General features: G+C 46.4%; 1 protein-coding gene across 1 annotated transcript in view; it reads left to right on the forward strand.

Moving 5' to 3' along the window:
* PLCL1 (phospholipase C like 1 (inactive)) overlaps window positions 1-6576 on the forward strand; it is a 180912-nt gene extending 174336 nt beyond the window's left edge. Inside the window, exon 6 of the mRNA XM_059475986.1 lies at window positions 4831-6576. Within this exon, the coding sequence (XP_059331969.1) occupies window positions 4831-5013 (183 nt within the window). The 3' untranslated portion in view covers window positions 5014-6576. The remainder of the gene's footprint in view (window positions 1-4830) is intronic.
* Window positions 6577-19042: the final 12466 nt, after the last annotated feature.

Here is a 19042-nt window from a genome sequence, read left to right on the forward strand (position 1 = left end):
AGATAAATTGGCAAGTTACATTTGGACTCTGCTTTTTCTGTGGTGTAACTCATTTTTGCAATCTTTTATTTTCAGCGTGTGAGAAGTGATTATAGCTTTGTGTCTAATCTTTGTGTACAGTAATTTTTCATGCCAGGATGTGCATTCTGATCTCTGTCACAGACAATAAAGCAAAGCTGTTGACAAACTCTCTGCAGTAATAATGAAAAGGGTGGGTTTTTACAGTCTGCACTGATTCAGCAACACTATGTTTTTGGAGTAGTCTGTTCTGAAATGTGAATGTATCATAATCAAATTCAAATCAATTGTTCCCACATTTAGCTTTGAAGGATGCATGGAAAAATATCTGCTTTTTGTAATAAGTTTAACATAACAGTCTGATCTTTTCATTAATGATTTCCTACCCAAGATTACATTTTCAAAGCCATATGCAATCATTTAATTGTGTGCCTCCTTATTAATATTAAACACAATTAGTCCTACTATGACACTTTGAAAATGCACCCCTTGCAGTAAATGCTGCCTCCACACAGAGTATCCCAATGTGAGAGCAGCTCTCCAGCATTTGGAGTCCCTTGGCACAGATTGTCAGTGCTGTTGCTGTGCCTGTGTTGCCTCTGAAATGTGGAGTGGCTGTTTCATTTGACTGTGTCTGGCTTTTTCAGCCACCCGCTGGCATCCACTGGCATCCTCTGGAGATTTTACTTGGTGATTAAATAGTAATGAAAGAGCTTGGCTCTTTGAGAATAAGTTAAAAAATAACAGTAATATCACGAGCGTGATGTGGGATGGGTGTTAAAGCCTCTGTTATTTGTTTGTATTTACTCAGCCCTTGAGGATTGGAGAGAAAAGCTCCCATAATGTGTTGTCAGAGAATGTGTCTGCTCAGGAGATAAGCTGCTGTCTGCTTTAGCAAGCAGCAGATTAGAAAATGGCTTTCACAGCTACTGCCTCAGCCTCCCTGCAAACACAGCCAGTTTGGAACGCCAGGAAAGCCCCAATGAACAGTGTGGGATTTTCTGCTTCACCAGGAGCAGTGCAAGGTGTTCGTGTGGGCACCTGGCAGTGCAGTTCACTCCTGCATGGGCCCACTCTTGCCCTTGGGGGTGCCACAGCCTGGCCTCTGTGTTGCAGGTGTTTCCTAGAAATCACAGAAACAGTCATTATTAGTGTACATGCCCATATATTTATATTTTCGTAGAAATATACATGCAATGTGTAGAAATAAATAATATTGTGAAGTTGAACACAAAGTGGTGCCACTGACCAATCTCAGCTTTCATTTCCCCAGCCCCAGAGTGAGTTGCTGTTGGATTTAGAGCTGTCATCTTGACTCAAAAACTTTGGTATTTGATTTGAAAAAAAACCAACTGAACCTACAACTACATGGAATTTGTCCCATCTGTAGCCATTGCCAGTGTCTGTCTAGAGCTACTTGTGCTTCTTAAAGCCTTTCATGGCTTGTCACAAGAACTGAACAATATTTAAAGCCATGTCAGATGATGGGTTTTCTAAGCTATATTAACCTGTTAAGGTAAAGACTTAGAATCTTGCAGTTGCTTGACAAGCTGCATTATTTGTCCTGTAATGTTAATTTGTGCTGAGGCTCTGCAGTTAGGTGTAGTTAGGTGTATGAAACCTGACTTTTAATGTTCCCAAGGCAAAATGAAAATGGCCCCTTGATCAGTTTTTGTTAGAACACTTGATTAGTCTCTTCTGGCTTAATTCACTGTCCTGCCAAAGTTTAAACTTTCTCATGAGTTTTTATTTTCAGAAAGGCTGATGATACCAGTAGCAGAAGGGAGATAGATGGATAGATGCTGAGGTGGACTGTCATGGTCTCTCCTTGTCTGAAGGAGAGAGGCTTTGTTTGTAAGTGTGAGCAGGATGGTTCTGTGCACAGAGATGCTCACAGACTGGTCTGTGAAGGTTGTTTCAATGCAATCATGCTTGTAAAGTTTACTCTAGCTTCTATCCAGTATTTAGTTTGTTAAGGTGTTGACACAATTTTGCTGACATTCTTCTTAAGTGGATTATGCTCACAGCCAGTTTTCAAAGCAAACAGATGGCTCTTCAAACGGAGCATTGCACACAGATTTTTTTTTTTATGTGTCTCTAGAATTATGACAGCTCTGTCAGAGAGGGCTACTTTGTCGTTAATTTTCTCATGACAGATGATTCAAAATAATTTTTGCTTCTTCGTATTGCTCAAAGGAACCAGCTGTTTAAAAATGAAAAGCACAAGGAGACTAAGACAAATCAATTGGTCTGTACATGAATGGAATTGCACTATTTTGATAAGTCCACTTCTGTTTTTAGATCACTGTAAAATAAGAATGTCTTCAAAATATTGGAAGTATGCTCAGGCATGTGTTTCCTCTTGGAACCCAAAGACATATTGTGCATTGCCTCAGACAAAATCTGTAATCTGAACTGCCTGTTTACTCAAATGTGAAATCAGAATATGTATAAGGGACAGTGGGTGGCTTGGCTCTTTCACGTGGGGTGTGAAGTCCCTTGGCTTCTGCAGACTTCAGGTGAGAGTCTTGGCAGGGCAGACTCGGGCTGCTGTCCCCAGGCAGTGCATCTAATCCCAAATAGTGTCTGTCCACGTGTGTCCCAGTCCCTGGACAAACACAGTTTGTGGGCCACCCTGAGGAACATTTCCAAGCTTTGACCTCACCCTGCAAAGGGGTTGCTTCTTGCACTGAGGAGATTTTTCTGTTCTTGGACATGCACACACAGTGCCAGGTTTTGGTTTGGAGAGGTTAAGGCTGCAAAGCATGGTCACACTGATTTTTCCCTGTTTGATGGTGAAGCCTTTAGTGTCCTTGGTCCTGTGTGCATAAGAAGTAGTAGCCAGAGGTATTTCATCCTAAACCCAAACTATTTAAAACTGCATTTGTGCAGTTTGAAGAGATGGAAGATGTATTGAGGAGATAGATTGAGAACCCATTCTGGTAACATTATCATGTTGTTAATGATAGGTACTTTGTTCATTTGTTGGAGTTGTCTCTGTCACTACACACTGCCACTATTCCTGTGCCATTTGCAGACAGGGAGGGGACACCAAGGTGGGCTGGGTGTGCCAGGCAGCCCTGGGCCCTTGAATTCCTGCCTACTGTCTTTAACCATAAGCAAAACCTCTGACATAGAAGTAAGTTCAGAGCTATGAAAAATATCTGCTGCATAATTTATTCTTGTTTTGTTTTTTCACATTGTGCCTGCTGACTGGATCCCAAGCTCTTTGTCTGTGTATTCCCAGATCTGTCATGCTGCTGAGACACAAATCCCTTCAAAAGAGCTTCACAGCAAATAGCACAGAGCTGTTCACATAGTCCCAGTGCTTTTTGTTATTCTCACACTGAGTTGTATTCCCAGCATCTGGATGGTGATTTGCATCGTTCAGCAGGGACAAATTTGTGACACCAGGAGATGAGGCAATCGTGTTCTCAGGCACAGGCTGCTGTCCCTGGATGACGTGGTGTCCCACGTGGTGTTTACCAGTGCTGCAGCCTTGCAAGCCACCATTGTTCCTTTCTTGTGAACACTGTGTGCAGGGGTTCAGACCCTGTGAGTCCAGTGCCAGGCACTGGCAAAAAGGGAACTGTGCTCATCACTGTAGGATAAATCCTTCCTTTTGGCTCTGGGGAAAGGGAGAGCAGAGATGCTCCTGCTGCTGGAAGGTGTCACACTGTGACTCATCCAACCCATCTGATTGGTTTGGAGAACCCAAGGAGGGGAAGTGATCTGTCACCCCTCCAGTGAGCCCAAGGTGCTGCTGAAGTGTCTCTTGTGTCCTGTGAGGCCACCAAAGTACCTGTGATTTGCAGGTGGTCAGGCTGGGTGGCAGGGATCTGAGTGTGACATTTCAGTCAGTGGAGGAATTCCTCATGAGTGTAACCAGTACAGCTGTGCTGTACTGCAAGCTGTGCTTGGGGTGACATTAGGAGAAGAGGAGCTCAAGTTCTTACTGATACTGAGTTTTAATAACCAGATGCATCTCCTGGCTTTTATTTATTTGTATCCTGTAGCTCCAGAACCTTGTTGCTTCACAGCACTTGAGATATCAATATTGCATAAATATTCATTTTGCCATTTCTGAACCCCAACTCCTTAATACAAATTTCATGTAACACAGTTTTCCTGATTGTTACAAATTTGATTGATCTCCTGTTAGTCACCTCACGTTTACAGGCTCTGAGAAGATACAGAAGCAGTGTGTTCATTCCCACTTGCCTTCTTGAAGGTCCCAAACAAAATGGTTCAGAAGGCTTCACTGGAATGCTATGGGATGATGTGTTTCATATGGGCACAACTTTGCCTGCCCTGCTCAAGGAGGGCCCCAGGCTGGGTGTCAAGTCCAGGTGGAAGGAGGGGTGGGTTATCAAGGTCTCTCAGCTCCTGAGGGGCCCCTGGCTGGGAACACACAGCCAATTGCCATGGGGGATGTGATGCCAGGGAGCAGTGGCCTGGGGAGAGGGGTGCCATGTGCCATCACTGCCCTGGCCCTGGCAGGACCTTGCTGTTGACTGTGGAAGAGGAAATGCCTTCTCCTGCAGCCTCCTTCTGTTCAGGGTGAAATTACCTCCCAAGGCTGGTGGCATGCACGTGGGAGGAGTCTGGTGCCCATCCCAGCCTCTCCAGTGCTGGCTGCTGCCTTCCTCACTGCGCTGGCACCAAGCTGCAGGAGGGGCTTCAGTCCCATTTCCAGGGGGCAGAGATGGTTTGAGATGGGACCTGTAGGGACACGGGAGCAGTACTGCTGCTTTTGGTCCTGAGCGATGTGTGCAATCCCTGACTCTCTCCTGCATGTCTGTGCATCCCCAGGGCCAAGGAGATCTCCTGAAGAACGCCAAGAACGAAGCCCTGGAGAACATGAAGCAGATCCAGCTGGCGTGCCTGTCGTGCGGACTGAGCAAAGCTGGGAGCGGGCAGGCAGATGCCAAGGCAAAGCGGGGCCTGGAGGCAATACAGGAGAAGGATACTGGAGATGAGAATGGGAGGCTGTGAGAGAGGGAGAGCTGCCACATTTGTCACAGATTTCAATAAGTCTAAACTATTTTTTTAAAGCATTTAAAAATTCACGCAGGAGTGCCCTCTACAGGGTGTGATAGTATTAAAATCCTCACAATGTCAGTATTTTAATGCAGTTAATTTATCCAAGTTAAACTCTGGTAGTGAGATTTCTAATGAAGCCAAGCTGTCTGTATGCAAGTGCGTGTGTGTGTGTGCACATGCAAATCCTGTAGACACCCCTTCATGCATTGCATTAGCCATTTGCTAATCTATTCCTTTGTCATCTTTGCCTAGGCTTATTCATTCTGAAGATCAAAACAAATTGAGAGCACTTGTATCAGTTTTGGGCTTTACTTTACTCTCCAGCTTTTATCATTTTACTTATAGGTTATATTACTGTTACACTGTTCAAACAAACAGACAAACCACAACAAATTTCACTGACAGCTGTTTTTGTGAGGACAAAGCTGGTGGTTTGCTGCAGACCCTGAAGGTGATTTTTAGTGAACAATTACAGCCAAGTAAACAGGATATGAAATGATCAGAGTTGCTAAGTAGATTAGCAGTAGATTTGAGGTGTATTTTTTGCTGAATTTAGCAAACTGCTCTTCAGGATACACCCAGACAACACATACTAACGTAAGAACTAGCTAATTTAGTTTATTCCAGCAAAACATTGCTACCTTGTAGATCTGCAAGAGAGCTACAGTCTTTGCTGATAGGCATTAACTTGGGTAGTAATGACCATAGCTAGTCAGCCCTGTAATTATGGGGAGAGCTGTGAATACCCTTTGGTGGTCATGAACGCTGAAGGTGACCTTCAGGCTGTTCTGGAACAGCCAGTGGTGCCAGTATTAAAAGGAAGGTTTTCCAGATTTCACAAAATGTGAGCTTTAGTGCAAGATGCGTGAGAGGTCAGGCCTTGCTTGCCACCTTCTGAGTAGATGTTGGAGCCAGCTGGATGAAGCAAGCAGGCTCTGGCCTAATGTTTTTGTGGTTGAAATCATGCTGTGCTAGAGATTTAAAAGCAGGGCTGAAGAACTGCTACAGGTGTAGTGTAGAGAAATAGCTTGGGGAAAAACAGGGTGCCAGCATTTTTGTGCAGCAGTTACAAATATCCTAAGACATGTCATGTGTTTAGGGAAGTTCTGAGAATTGGCTGCCTCTTTGTGCTGCTGTGGAAAGGAGACACAGAATGTCCCGGACCATCCTTGTCACTCCCGATGTCCGGCCCACATGTGCTCACAACATTCATTTCAATTGTTTAAGTACTGTGCTTGAGTGGAATATTTGTGTTATCTTTAACAGGACTGTTTTATGGTTATAAAAAGACTATATTTATTTAAAGCATTGCTTTTATTTTTAAAAGCTACTTTTTAAATTAATTTGATTAACAAATATGCTAATTTTCTGAACTTAACAAAAAGTAATTGCTGAAAGTTTGATCATTGGAAAATCTTATATAGCTATTGTGTTAAGTTATTTTTGACTTCTTAATAACACTATTATGTTCATGTTGCACATTACTGAGAGAGTAAAGCTATGAAACAACTTTGACCCATGATTTTGCAGTGATTTTACATGAACCTGGATAAAGGTGGGTTAGAGTGGGTAAGTTGCTTCAGAGAAGGTCCTGCTCTAACAGCAGCTGTGTTATGGCAAAGGTTATAACTCAGGTGCCTTAAATACCATTTCAGTAAAATTTGCAGTCCTTGTTCAGATCCAGCCTTAAATGCTCTGTTTATCTCTCCATTGGATTATGAGTGTGTATTCAGACTTCGCTGAGGTCTGGAGAAGTGTCTTCTGTGTTTCAGGCAAGGCATAAAGCCCACATCAATGGTGTAAGTGTACATGTTCGTGTTTTGCCATCTTGGGTTATGTTTGTACAAAAACAACACTTGGCCTTCACTGCTTACAGTTAGGGATGATGGGAACTGTTACCCCAGCATCACCAGCTGCAAAGGATCAGCCTTTGGAAAGCATCCCTCTCAGAAGGGAGAGGTTGCTTCAGGCAGGGTGAGTGGCTGGCCTCTTGGTGCTTCATTTAAATCTAGAAATATCTTGATTTTCTCAAAGGGCTGTCCTAATGTGTCTACAGGAACTGCTGGCAAAATACCTTCTCTATGTTAGGAACAAATGAACATGAAATTACAGAGAGAAGGGCTTCTTTCTGTGCTCACATGTAGAGGGGGTACTACATGGCTCTCACTCTGGATCATTAGGAGAACCCAAAGTGGCTGGATGGAAGTCCCATAGCATGCACACACACCTTTCATACCATGTTTAGCATTCATGTCATGTCCTGTGCCAAGGTCACACATTCTGTGCCAAGATACAGGAGCAGAGAATTTGGGGCACCCTGAATTGCCCTAGGCACTTGGGACTGTTCATGGTGCTGGCACCCAGAACCCCACAGCTGGAGCAGCTCCACCCTTCCTCCTGCACCAAGAGAGGGGCTGGCAGCAAAAGCTCATCTCACTTCCTCTGAGCTCCTTTGAAATCGCTGGGAATGGAAGTGAATGATAAAGTGCCAGTTGGTGTAATAAAAATTCAGCCTTGAGGGCAAACACATGGAAAAATCATATCCAGCATCAGCAACAAACACACTGAGGGGACTGAGTGCCTGGCCTTTTTGGGAAGTGTTTCATGGCATGCCTGGCTTATTGCAGTGGAACAACAGCCTTCTCTGGGCCCTGTGCTGGTGTGATTTGCCTGATGTCCCACGTGAATGGGTGGGTATTATCTGTATCACCTTTGTGGGAGTTATGTCAGGAAGGTGCTACAGGCATTTGCAGTTGTTTACAGTGTAATTGAACAGCTGGAAATCAGAGAAGCTCTCAGGGACTGGTGTGGGGAGCTGTCTGTCAGAAGGGAGCACAGGAATGAATCTACCTGAGTTGACTCTGCCACTGAGTCCTCCATCTTTACAGTATTTGTTTTCTCTGTCATTCTCTCGACTGTAAGATAAGACTGATGATGTTTTCCTTCCCAGGCACAGATTAATTACACATTTCCGGAAAACCTTTGAGTTTGTTCTTGCTCTCAGGAGGACAACCAGGCACTGTGACACTAGTGTCTGCCAAACCAAATCCTTCCACTGCTGGTGAGCACTGGTGAGGCAGCAGGTGTGGGAAGGGCTGAGCCACCACACAGTCACCACTCCCAGGGGCCTCGGTTCCTCCAGGGAAGAGGGATGTCTTGTCCATGTGCTTGTGTGTCTGACCCCACCAAACTGCACCTTGGTCAAGTGTGGCAGAGGGGCAGCCACCTCTCATGTGTTGAATTCCTGCATGTTTCCCAAGCAGGGATGGGGCAGGCAGCTCAGAGAGGTCCCAGCATGGGGCACAGGGCTGCAGTGTGACCTGCACATGTGAGGGGACACTGGGGCCATGAGAAAAAGATGGATGCAGAGGTTTCACTTGGATTTTGCTGCTTACATACATGCATGAAGGAATCCAGCCATGAAGTAGGGGAAGAAGCTGAATTAGTCCAGCTGTTCACAGGCCTGATTAGTCTTAAATCAGCAGGAATAGTTTTTACCAAATTTCATGTGCTGACATGACCAGCAGGGCTTGACCCCTTTCCCCTCCCTTTCCTGAATTTGGCATGACTTAAAGCACCATGCTGTTCCACTGCTTTCTGTATCATTTTTCATGTATTTAGTTCCCTGTTTTTAAAGGGATAATGCAGCTTCCCAGTGCAAAGAAGGTGAAAGTTTTGTTCCTCTTTCTGAGATTCATTTCCCAAAGTGGATTATCAGATAATTGCATGCATAGAGAGCGCTTTCCTTTAGGATATACCATTTCTCCCATCTCTCTGTTCAGTCTAAAACATCAGGTCATAGCCTTCTTGGCATCAGTCCCACTCCTACAGGGTTAGACAGCAGCCTCAGGCAGGGGACTGACTCAGGAAGCTTCACAAAAAAAGGTGAGGGGGTCACAGGAGCAGTGTCTGCAGGTCTCCAGCACTTGCTGTGGGGCTGAGCATGGTGGCCCTGGCTCATCTCTCAGCAGCAGTCGGTGAAGTACACATTCTGTAAACCAGGATTTGGTTCTTTTTGGCCCCTCTCCCTGCCCTAGGGAGGCATGAAAGTCCATCATTACCATAACATGGTGCCAGTGAAGCTGTCTCCAGATTGGCACACCAAGCAAAGGGCAGCTGGGGAGCCCTGCTGGGAGGTGTTTCACAGGTCCAAAGCCTGAGTGTTCTTTGACACTCTTCTGGCACCGTCCTGGCAGGTTGCCTTTGCACAGTCTCAGGCAAGTCCCTGAAAAAATGTTTCCTTTTTGAAGTGATGTTGAGGGCTTTGTGAGTTCAGTAACCAAGATGTGACTGACCCAGCCAGAAATGTGATGCAAGTTCTGTCTCACCAGCTGTTTCTCTGCAACAGAGAGTACTGTGTGAACATGGCCTTGATCAAGCAGGTCATGTTTTAAATGAGGATGTTACACTCTTCCTGATTATTTGAAACACTTTATGAATAAATTGCTTTTGCAGAAAATACTCATGGAGTAGTTCTAAGAAAACACGCAGACAACAAATTCTCAGCAGACAAATCTTAAGCAGGAGACAGTGTTGTGTTTGACAGCTGTTTGCTGTGCACAGTCCACACCACCTCCTCTGGGAACTGGAAGAAAAATGAATGATTCCAAAGGCAAGTTTGAGTTATTGATGATGTTAGAAGTTTTTTCCCCTGTTAAGTTTCACAGCAGAGACTCATTCATTTAGAAAGACATGAATATAGTAGAATTGGGAAGCAAATGTGAGGCCAAAAGTGTGCTTGGAGAGGAGGTGGCATGTTGAGTGTGGGGCTGTGCATGGGGGAGCACTGGGTGAGAGCCCAGGAGGAGCCATCAGGCCCCTGCAGTGGCAGAAAAGGGCTGCTTGGCCAGGGAGCAGTCTGGTAACCAGCAGAAGGTGCTACAGGAATTTGTCCCATCCCTGACCTGTGGTTTACTGAGGTGGGAGAAAGAGGATTAATCTGGCTTGTCTGGAAGCACGTATGGAGGCTAGAGATGAATTATTTGTGTGCTTCCTCAGATAGTGTCTGGTGAACAGGCTACTCATAAAGCAATTATAAACAAGATAGAAGTTATGGACAGCAGGAGCTGCTGTGATTATTTATGGTGCTGATGGATGGAGAGGGGAGCTTTGCAGTTGCAGCATGAGTGTGCCCATTGTGGGGGAGAAGCTGCTGCTGCTGCCTCCTGCCCCTGGCAAACAGGGCAGAGTAGGGGCTGCTGCTGTGCTGCATTGCTGGGTCCTTCCAAGGTGGAAGGTGAGTGTGCTGAGGGGCAGAAGCAAAGCACTGAAGAGCATACTGGTACTGGCAAAGCCATTGCTTGCTGGTGTTGATGTACTCTGCCTTCAGGATTCACCAGCCCTGACTCTGCTGTGCTTCGCTGGTTTGCAGCAGCCTTCCTGCACAAGGTGTTTCCAAAGCCAGGGCAGCGCAACTAGAGCTGAGCTGTGCCACCAACTCCCCTTTGGACATCTGGTTTGCTCCTTTTCTGTGTGCTCCTTGATGGACTCCAGTTTTTTATGGAATCTGAGCAGCAAGAAGGAAATGCTTTTGGGCCAGGCCGGTGGGCACCCAGTCAGTGATCACAGGGACCCTTCTCTGGGATGTGTGGGCTGCCCTGGGCAGGTGGCAGCTCCCTCAGAGATTGCCTGGTGCAGCTGTTTTTAGGAGGCTCAGATGAACCACAGCAAAGCCAAGCTGTAATTTCTCCTGCTGATGCTGTAACTACTTTTTGCTGGTATCTTGTCTTTAAGTAACTGGTTATCCACACAAACTGCTCTGCTGATTCCTAGTGAGACCCATCCCAGCTTCCCACTGCCTTGCCAAGGCAAGCAGTGTTTTGTCCCAGCTCCTGAGGGAGAAGGGGGCAGCGCTGTTTCAGGACTGCTGTTAGACTGTGGTGTAGAAACAGAGTTACTCTGGGGGATTTGATGCACTGGCCATGAAAACCATGTAGAGGTGAACACCCACAGGCAGCTGATGGTGTGGCAGGGCACCTTTGTCTGATCAGCTGAAACATTTTGGAAGGAATAGAGTATGGAATTGAAATGTCATCAGAGTAAACCAAAAATGCTGACTCCATGAGACTGGCTCAGGTTTGCAAACTGTTTGAGGTTGGCTTGGACTTGCTTTGAGGCACATGGCCCTTAGGGCAAGCAGAAGATGATCCTGTATTTCTGGAAAGCCTGCTGTAGTATTTAGGGTCTGAGGCAGGATGTGTGCAAGTGACTGCCTGCAATCCAGGCTCAAGGAGTTGGCAAACCCAGGTGTCTTCTTAAGTTACTGATTCTAACTTGATATCTCTTAGCAAGGTGATTGCAATTAACCAGTAGCTGAGAGTCAGTTGGAATTGCCCCCTCCAGGTCTCAAAGAGATATGTGAAAACTGACATCATGGTTTGTCTCATTCTGTGCATGGAGGCTGTTGGCTGGGATTTTTTTTTTTTTTTTTTTTTTTTGTTTTTTGTTTTTTTTTTTTGTTAATGCTTAAAGGTCATAATTACCATCAAATGAGCACAAATATCCACAGGAAAAAATGTTTCTACTGGACATCAAATTAAGGGTAGATGAAAGTCCCCATTGTGGAGTCAGATGAGAGCATTAATGAAGACAGAAGGATATCAGTTTTGATTTCTCTCATTATTTTGTGAATCTGGATGTGAAAATTGACCGAATAGTATTTATTAATGATGTGTATGGGAAGGAGGCTTAGGCCTGGTGAGGAATTTTTATGGGGTAAAATAAAGCTTTACACCATAGGGCCTTTGGATCCCAGCTGTCCAGCAAGGAAAATACAGCTCATGTATTCTCCCAAGTTCCTAAGGGAACAGATAGCTCTAAGCCCTGCCCTTTTTTCTGGTAGGTGAACAGAGCACAGACAATTCTCTGAGCCACATCCTGGAGAGGCTCAGCTGCATCCCTGTGTGGTACCTTCCAGCCACTGAGAGCTCCTCAGGAGGGGCCCAAGGGGCTCAGAGAAACTGCACTAACAGCAGCATCTCAGCACCATGGGGAGAGCAGGGTTTCTCCTGAGCACTGCCTGGAGCAGCAGTTCTGGGCATGGGCTGCTGGCCTTGTGCAGGGCAGGTTTTCCTGGGCAGCTGAACCCTCTATTTTCAGTGAAATAGGTAAGCCATTTCATTTAGGCAGCCATTTGTCCCACCTGGTTTAACTGTGCAGTTATCCCAACATGACTGTTTTATGCCATGTCTTACAAGTATTTATAGTGGAAACCTTTTAAGGGAAACCAAACTTTAATCTGCATAAAAGAGAGCTGGCTGTGACAGCTTGCCACAAGGTGTACACTTGTGCAAGGTCTCGTGATGTATCTCTATGGTCATTTGTCAGGTTCTTTGAAGAAGAAAATGCAGGGAAGCTGGTGGGGATTCAGGTTACCCTGCAGACATAGGGGCAGATGTTTGCATGTGGCTGCTGTTTGCAAAGAACAGTTTTGTCATAATAAATGATTGAATCATGCAATGAATTTGCACATCTGCAAAACCAAAGGACAGGGAGAAGGGGTGGCTTTCAGTCCCACAGCCCTTGTGCTCACTGCCCCAGGTACTGGGGCCTGAGGTGGACTCTGGCTCTGCCATGGGGGGAGCAGCTGAGAGAAACCCCTGTAGTAAATGCCAAATACTCCTGTCCCAAGCAGGAGTCACAGAGAAAGTGACAGAGAGGAAATGGAGGCCTGCCAGGAAGCTGAAGTGCCACATCTTGTTTTGTGTGGCACTAACATTGCAGCCTGGCCTGATGGGAACATGACAATAATCTGCAAGGTACTGCAGTAGGTACAGGGACAGTTTCCTGAAATTAGGGAGGTCAGCACTGGGGATCCTGTGGGGTCTCTGCTTTCCCACATAACATGTTTCAGCCCCCACAGTGAGGCAAATTAACCTTTTCCCTTTTCCCTGGCAATGCTTTTCTAGCATATCATGAATCCTCTATTTCCTACTTCACTGAAAACAGTTGCACCTTCTCCTGGGAAAGGGAATTTGATTGTAAGGAGTTCAAAGAACAAAAGCTGAGCAGGTGGCTTTCTAGATTATACAATTTTCTTGGCAAGAGCTACTTCTCTGAGCAATGTGCCTGCCTGCAACAGAGAAACACCAAGAGCACTCTAATTCCCTGGTACAGGAGCAGCAGCAGCTGGAGAGTGAAGGCTCTGCAGAGTGAAGCTGAAAGGATGAATCTGTTTAACTGCACATCCCATTAAAACCGGTGGCTGGACGGAAAATTGCCTCTAACGGCATCCAGAAGGGCTGAGACGTCAGACAGGGATTTGGGGCGGTTGCCTGTGTGATTATGTCTGCCAGAGAGACTCAGAGTGGAGCACAGCCCTGCCAGAGCTCCTGCCAAGTCAGGGTCAGCCCTGGGGCAGGGGCAGAGAGGGCACTGGGGCCTGGCACGTGCCCTGCTCAGCACTGGGGGGGATGCACGGGCACAGGAGGATGCCAGAGCAGGGTGAGCACCCCCTGAGCTCGCACTGCACTTTAGCAAGCGAATGTCATCTTGGAAAAGGTGCCTCAGCCCTGTGAGGTCCCTGCTGAGCGCCTGCTTTGTGCCAGATGGCAGTAGAATAGGCCATAAAAGCTCTGTTTCTGTAGTGCCCATTCAAGGAAGGGAGAGTTTTGTCCTCTTTTCCTGGAAGAGCTCCTGTGAGACTCCTGGACTCCTGTGCCTGGGACTGTCATTATTTTACTGTTTACTGTTTTAACAGTATTGCACCCTGCCATGTTTCTGCTTCCTGCCTCCATCAGGTGGGACAGCTTGTGCTCCCTGGACACACGAGGGACATGGAGACAGCGCAGAGTTTGGCTGATGGGGACCTGAGGTCAGTGGCAGAGCAGGGAACCAAACTTCTCCCCGGGAATGCAGAGCAGCTCTTTGCCTTTTCCATGCAGCCCTGTCCTCTGTGAGCTTCCAAGTCCAAGATAAAGCTTTAACTGCAGGGTTAAGCTTTTCTTTAAGACAGATGACAGAGAGCTGATGAGGGATAAAGGTAATTAATGACATCAGTCTGTCTTTCAAATACAGGTTGTTTTGTGAGTGATTGGACAGAAACTTCTGAAAGCAGAATTTAAGCAAGCATAAGATTAGTAAGGATTTCTGCCTGGTAGCCTAAATCTAATGTCTTTCACTTAGTAATCCTTCTTTCAGGTCAATGAATCTTCTTTTAAGAAGGAAAAAATATAGGTTATACAAGAGAGTTCAAGAGTTTCACTTATCATGTGAAAGGGATTTAGAGCTGTTTCCAGCATCTAAACTGCTTCCACCATTTAAGGGAACCTATGCTGTCATCTCAGAGGAAACCACAGAGACATCTCCTCTTACGCTGTGCTGATGCACATTATGAGGGTTGCCCAAAAATGCTTCAGTTACAGAATTGTCCTGGTCCCTTCATACAGTGGTATCTGAGCTCATCCTTTGGGACAAGATCACATACTTTTTTTTTCCTCAGAGATTGTTCTATATGGACACCCCAGTCTGCACAGGCTGCAGGTCAGCAAACTCTGTGTGACTACTCTTTGCTGCAGTGGAACTGCCCGTGTATCACAATGATGGTGGGAGTTTTGTGCTGAAGGGGAGCACAGAAGACCAAAGGTTTCCTGCAGCTGAAGCACATTCCCACTGTGGGTGGGACATCCCTGTAAAGGGCTCTGCACTGGCAGGGGTGTGCTGAGAGCTGAGGGCTACATGTGTGAGGTGTCTTGTGTGAACCTGTGGGAGGATGGCAAATGGCCTTTGTGACTGTGTTCCACTTTCCAGTGGAGGAGGTGAGCCAGAGTTGGGTGTCCTGTGTACCCTCACTTCATGGAAAAGTGGCTTCTTTGACTGTAGATGAACTGACAGAAGAGAAGCTTTGTTCTTTTGAAGTGCAGTAGCAGCTCCCATTGGTTTAATGGATGGCTACAGCTGAGCAATGGAAAACTGGCAGCAAGGTGAGAGAATAGGGCAGTTAACTGAACTAAAGAAATTCCAGCCTGTGAGACTGTGTTTTGTCAGTACAGTCCCTCATGCTTTGGTTGAGCTGTATGGCAGTGAGCTTTCCCAGCTCATCCCCAAGGCAGGAATTGTAGGGAATAAAATAAAAGGAAATAAAGATAGTGTAGACAGTAATCTCACCCCTAAGGAGTTGCAGCTGGGCCAATTATCAAACATTAGGAACAGGCCTGACTTTTACAGTTGTAAGCAATGAGAAGCAGAGTGCTATAAAAGAGTGGGGTGGCTGGGTGAGAGGGGAACTGGAGTTGGTTGGCTGCTTTGTGAAGAAGGAGGAGTCAGTGCTCTGAGAGCTGCCCATGAGAAACACCAAGAAGGTATGGAACTTTTACTATTGGAGATAACAGTATGGAACCCCTGCAATGAGATGCCAACAAGAGATGATGTCAGTCTCCACTTGGCAGTCAGCTGGTGCACTGCTGACCTGGGTGGCCGTGTGAGCACAGCAGGGTATTGCACAGTTAGTCCCCAGCAGTAAGTGTGGTGATGTGCTTTCATCACCCAAGTCTTGCCAGAAGGAAAAGAGGAGCACAGAGGTGCTGGCTGGTGGTCAGGGCTCTCTCATTCACCCCCACCATCCTCCCTGTTCCCAACCTCTGGAGGAGCTGAGGACACCCTGCCAAGCCTGTCCATCATTGAAAGGTAGTATCCCTCCCTCACAAAAAAGCAGCCACTGAGGAGGCTGCAGCAGCAAGAACACAGCTTGGGGACCTGAGCCAGCCCATTGTCACATGGAGAGATGTGACTTCCTGAGTGCCTCCGTCTCCTCTGGCACCAAGGTGAGAGCAGCATCTCCTATGCTTCTAACAGGTGAATTTGGCTGCTTCCCATGGCCTCTGGAGAACAGCTTTCCTTGCCTTCATCTCAGAGGGAGGTTGGGCATAGCACAGATGCACCTCAGCCCAGGAAGCCTTACCCTAGGTTTTGTGGGGAAGCACATTTCTCAGCCTGGGGTTTCTGGGTTTTGTACATTTCTCAGCCTGACCCACTGCTGAGCTGGCAGCCTGTCCTCTGCATGAGCAGCTGAGATTTTCTGTGCTGCCTGAATGCCCTCCCAGCTCTGAAGGGGCTGTTCATATCTCTGCTTGCTAAGGCTTTTGCATTGTGGTTTGGTGGTGCAAACCACTCTGTCACTGCTACTGAAATTGAGGCAAGCTGGAGAGCCCATACCACATACCCAGGTAAGGTGGTAAAATGAGCCCTTTCTGTGACCTGTGTCAAGAGAAGTCAAGGAATTGGTTTCCTGTAAAACCTGGTTTCCTGACAATCATGAGGGTGTGTGAATGACTGCTGACTAACCAGGAGGGAGAGGAGAAGGGACAGGAGGCCTGGTGCAAACACAGTATGTTTCTGTGGGGAGTAACTTGTGCTGTGACTGTGGGAAATAAGGAGTGAATGTCTCACCTTCACTTCCAGACTGTACAGTTGAAGCCTTCCTGGATGGGGCAAAGGTGAACAAATGTGATTTCTTTTAATCCAGCCTACCTTTTCATTGTACTCTGGTGCAGACATGAAATAAGTTGTACACCACGGGCATGATCTTCAGCCTGCTAATTTTTTCAATATTTATTTTACATTGTTTCAGATGCATTTAAGGGAATATAATTTATTCACCACCCATCTGGCATCTTTATCTGAGCTTAATATTCATCTGCGGTTTGAGTAAAATGAATATTTCACGCTTTAAATTATGCATGTACATTATGTATGATGCCAGTACTGCTGCCATCTCAGGCTCACAGACCTGTGCAGTTACCTGAATCTCACATATTTTTTGGTGCTCCCTATTAGAGGATGGGGAATTTTTGCTGGCCTGCCAGAAGCCATGCCTGTCTGCAGCAGACTGTGTCCTGTAGGATGCAGAGGGCGAGGCTGGCAGAGCTGACCTGTGCTGGGAACTTAAGAGCTTTCTCCTTGAACAAAAACCATGAGCCTTTTGTTTTCCCTTCAGAACAGTGGCTTTGCTGCTCCTCCTCTACCTCCATTTTCCCCTGGTTAGCAATTTCCTGATTGTGCTTTCTGCATTTTATTCTCCCCTCTCCCTTTCTTCCCTTCCCTCCCGGTGAGCACGGTGCTGCTCCCTGGCAGTTGCCATAGAGATAACACCCTTATCTCTGTCTCTGCTTTTCTCTTCTGCCCCTCTGGCAGAGCCATTTGCATCATCCCAAATGTGCCAGCCTGCCCTGCTCCCTGCCACGTGAGCAGGCTGTCCTGCAGAATGATGAGCTGAGTGCCCCTGTCCCAGATGGGTGCCTGAGCCCCTGGATTGTGCTCCAGGCTCCCAGGAAGTTGCACTGATTGGTGCAGTGCAGTGAGGGACACTGAATCTCCAAGTAGTACTATGGCAGGAGTGGGCCCAGAGTTCCTACTGGCTGTTCCCAGCTCTGTGCCTTGAAATCTCATGTGACTGTCAGCCACATGTGGCTGGGCATGAACAGTGCCATTTTCCATGGGGAGAGCCCCCAGTGTCTCAGGGTCAGCTCAGAGTTGGAGTTTGGGGTCCAAGGGCAGCAGAGTCCCAGTTGTTTAGTCCAGGATAAGTCCTGTAATATTCATTATTTTGGGAGGCAGCCCCCCAATGTCAGCCATGTGTGACTGGATGCATGTGGTGGCCATTTTCCATGGGGAAAACCCTCAATCCACCTTCTACCTTCACTCTGCCAGAGGCCCTGATCTCCTTGGTGCACTGGCCAGGGCAGAGTGCTGGTGTCTGTGAACAGAGGAGTGCCATAAACCCCTGTTGGGTGGGGTGTACAGCAGAGAGGCAAAGGAGGAGCAAGGGACATCATCAGGGTCAGTCCTTTCAATTCCCTCCCTCAGTGGCCTGGTGTGAGTTCAGGTTGCTGCCATCTGTACCTGACTCATAGCAGCACTGAGTGCTGATGCCTGGCTGAGAGATGAGAGGTAACTGGTTTTCCTCCCAATCTAATCTCACACCCCAGGGAGAAGAGATCATGTGGAAACAAAGCAAAGTACTGAGAGTTAGTGTCCTCTGCTGACCTCATGAATATGATTATCTGAATGGATAACTTTTACTTGGCAGCCTTGTGCATGCTGTTCTGGGTTCAAAATAATCAATATGCCTTCAAGAAGCTTATCCTAAATCCTTCTGACAAATTATTAATAGAAGTAATTTGAGCAGTCAAACTATACAGAAAACTTAGACTTTTTCCTGTTCCAAAGCTTGGCTGCTGGGAATGCAGTATGCAAGATAATAATTTTGCCTTACACTTCCCCAGAATGATTTTCTGACAGAAGAGAAGCTTTGTTCTTTTGAAGTGCAGTAGAAATAGCAACAGAGCTACTCCAAACTGAGTATAGATTTGATCAGGTGCAGATAGGCACATGGAAGAGTCTGTATTTTCCTCCTGTGTTCACAGACATTTACAGGAAACGTGTCTTTCTATGGCAAAAATGAACAGAACAGCAGAGAACCTTGAAAAGTTCAGAAAAGGGAATGTATTTGAACAGTTTCTCAAGCACTGCAGGACAAAACCTGTCCTGCTTCCACCTACATTGGAATGAAGGAGGATATTATGAACTGAGTGATACTCCTAATGTGCAGTACCAGTTAATTGTTGGATGTTCCAGAAAATATTCTCTTTGTCACCTTCAGTAGGGCACAGGGGATTTGACTAGGGGTGGAATCACAGAGAGATGACTGTCTTCCCTGCAGAGACCCAGATGGAAGAAACACTTTGACAGGGTAAATTAGATGCAGGACAAAGACCTTCTGATCACAGCTGGTTTCAATGGGCTTATTTGAATGGGAAAGCTCTGAGCTGAGGGCAAACTTTGCTGATGACTCAGTTGTGTGTTGCAGTGAAGGAATTGTAGGGTTTTTATTTTCAGTACTTCTGAGATTTCCTGTTCCCTACTGACACTGCCACTAAAATGTTAAAAGATGTGAGGGGATGGAAAACAGTCCACTTGTGATGTTTGCTTTCCTGCTGAGCACCACTAGCAGAGCAATTTTCCCAATCAGTTATAACCCTAAGAA

Source organism: Ammospiza nelsoni, chromosome 7 (assembly GCF_027579445.1).
Source record: "Ammospiza nelsoni isolate bAmmNel1 chromosome 7, bAmmNel1.pri, whole genome shotgun sequence".
In the NCBI taxonomy this organism is placed as follows: Eukaryota; Metazoa; Chordata; class Aves; order Passeriformes; family Passerellidae; genus Ammospiza; species Ammospiza nelsoni.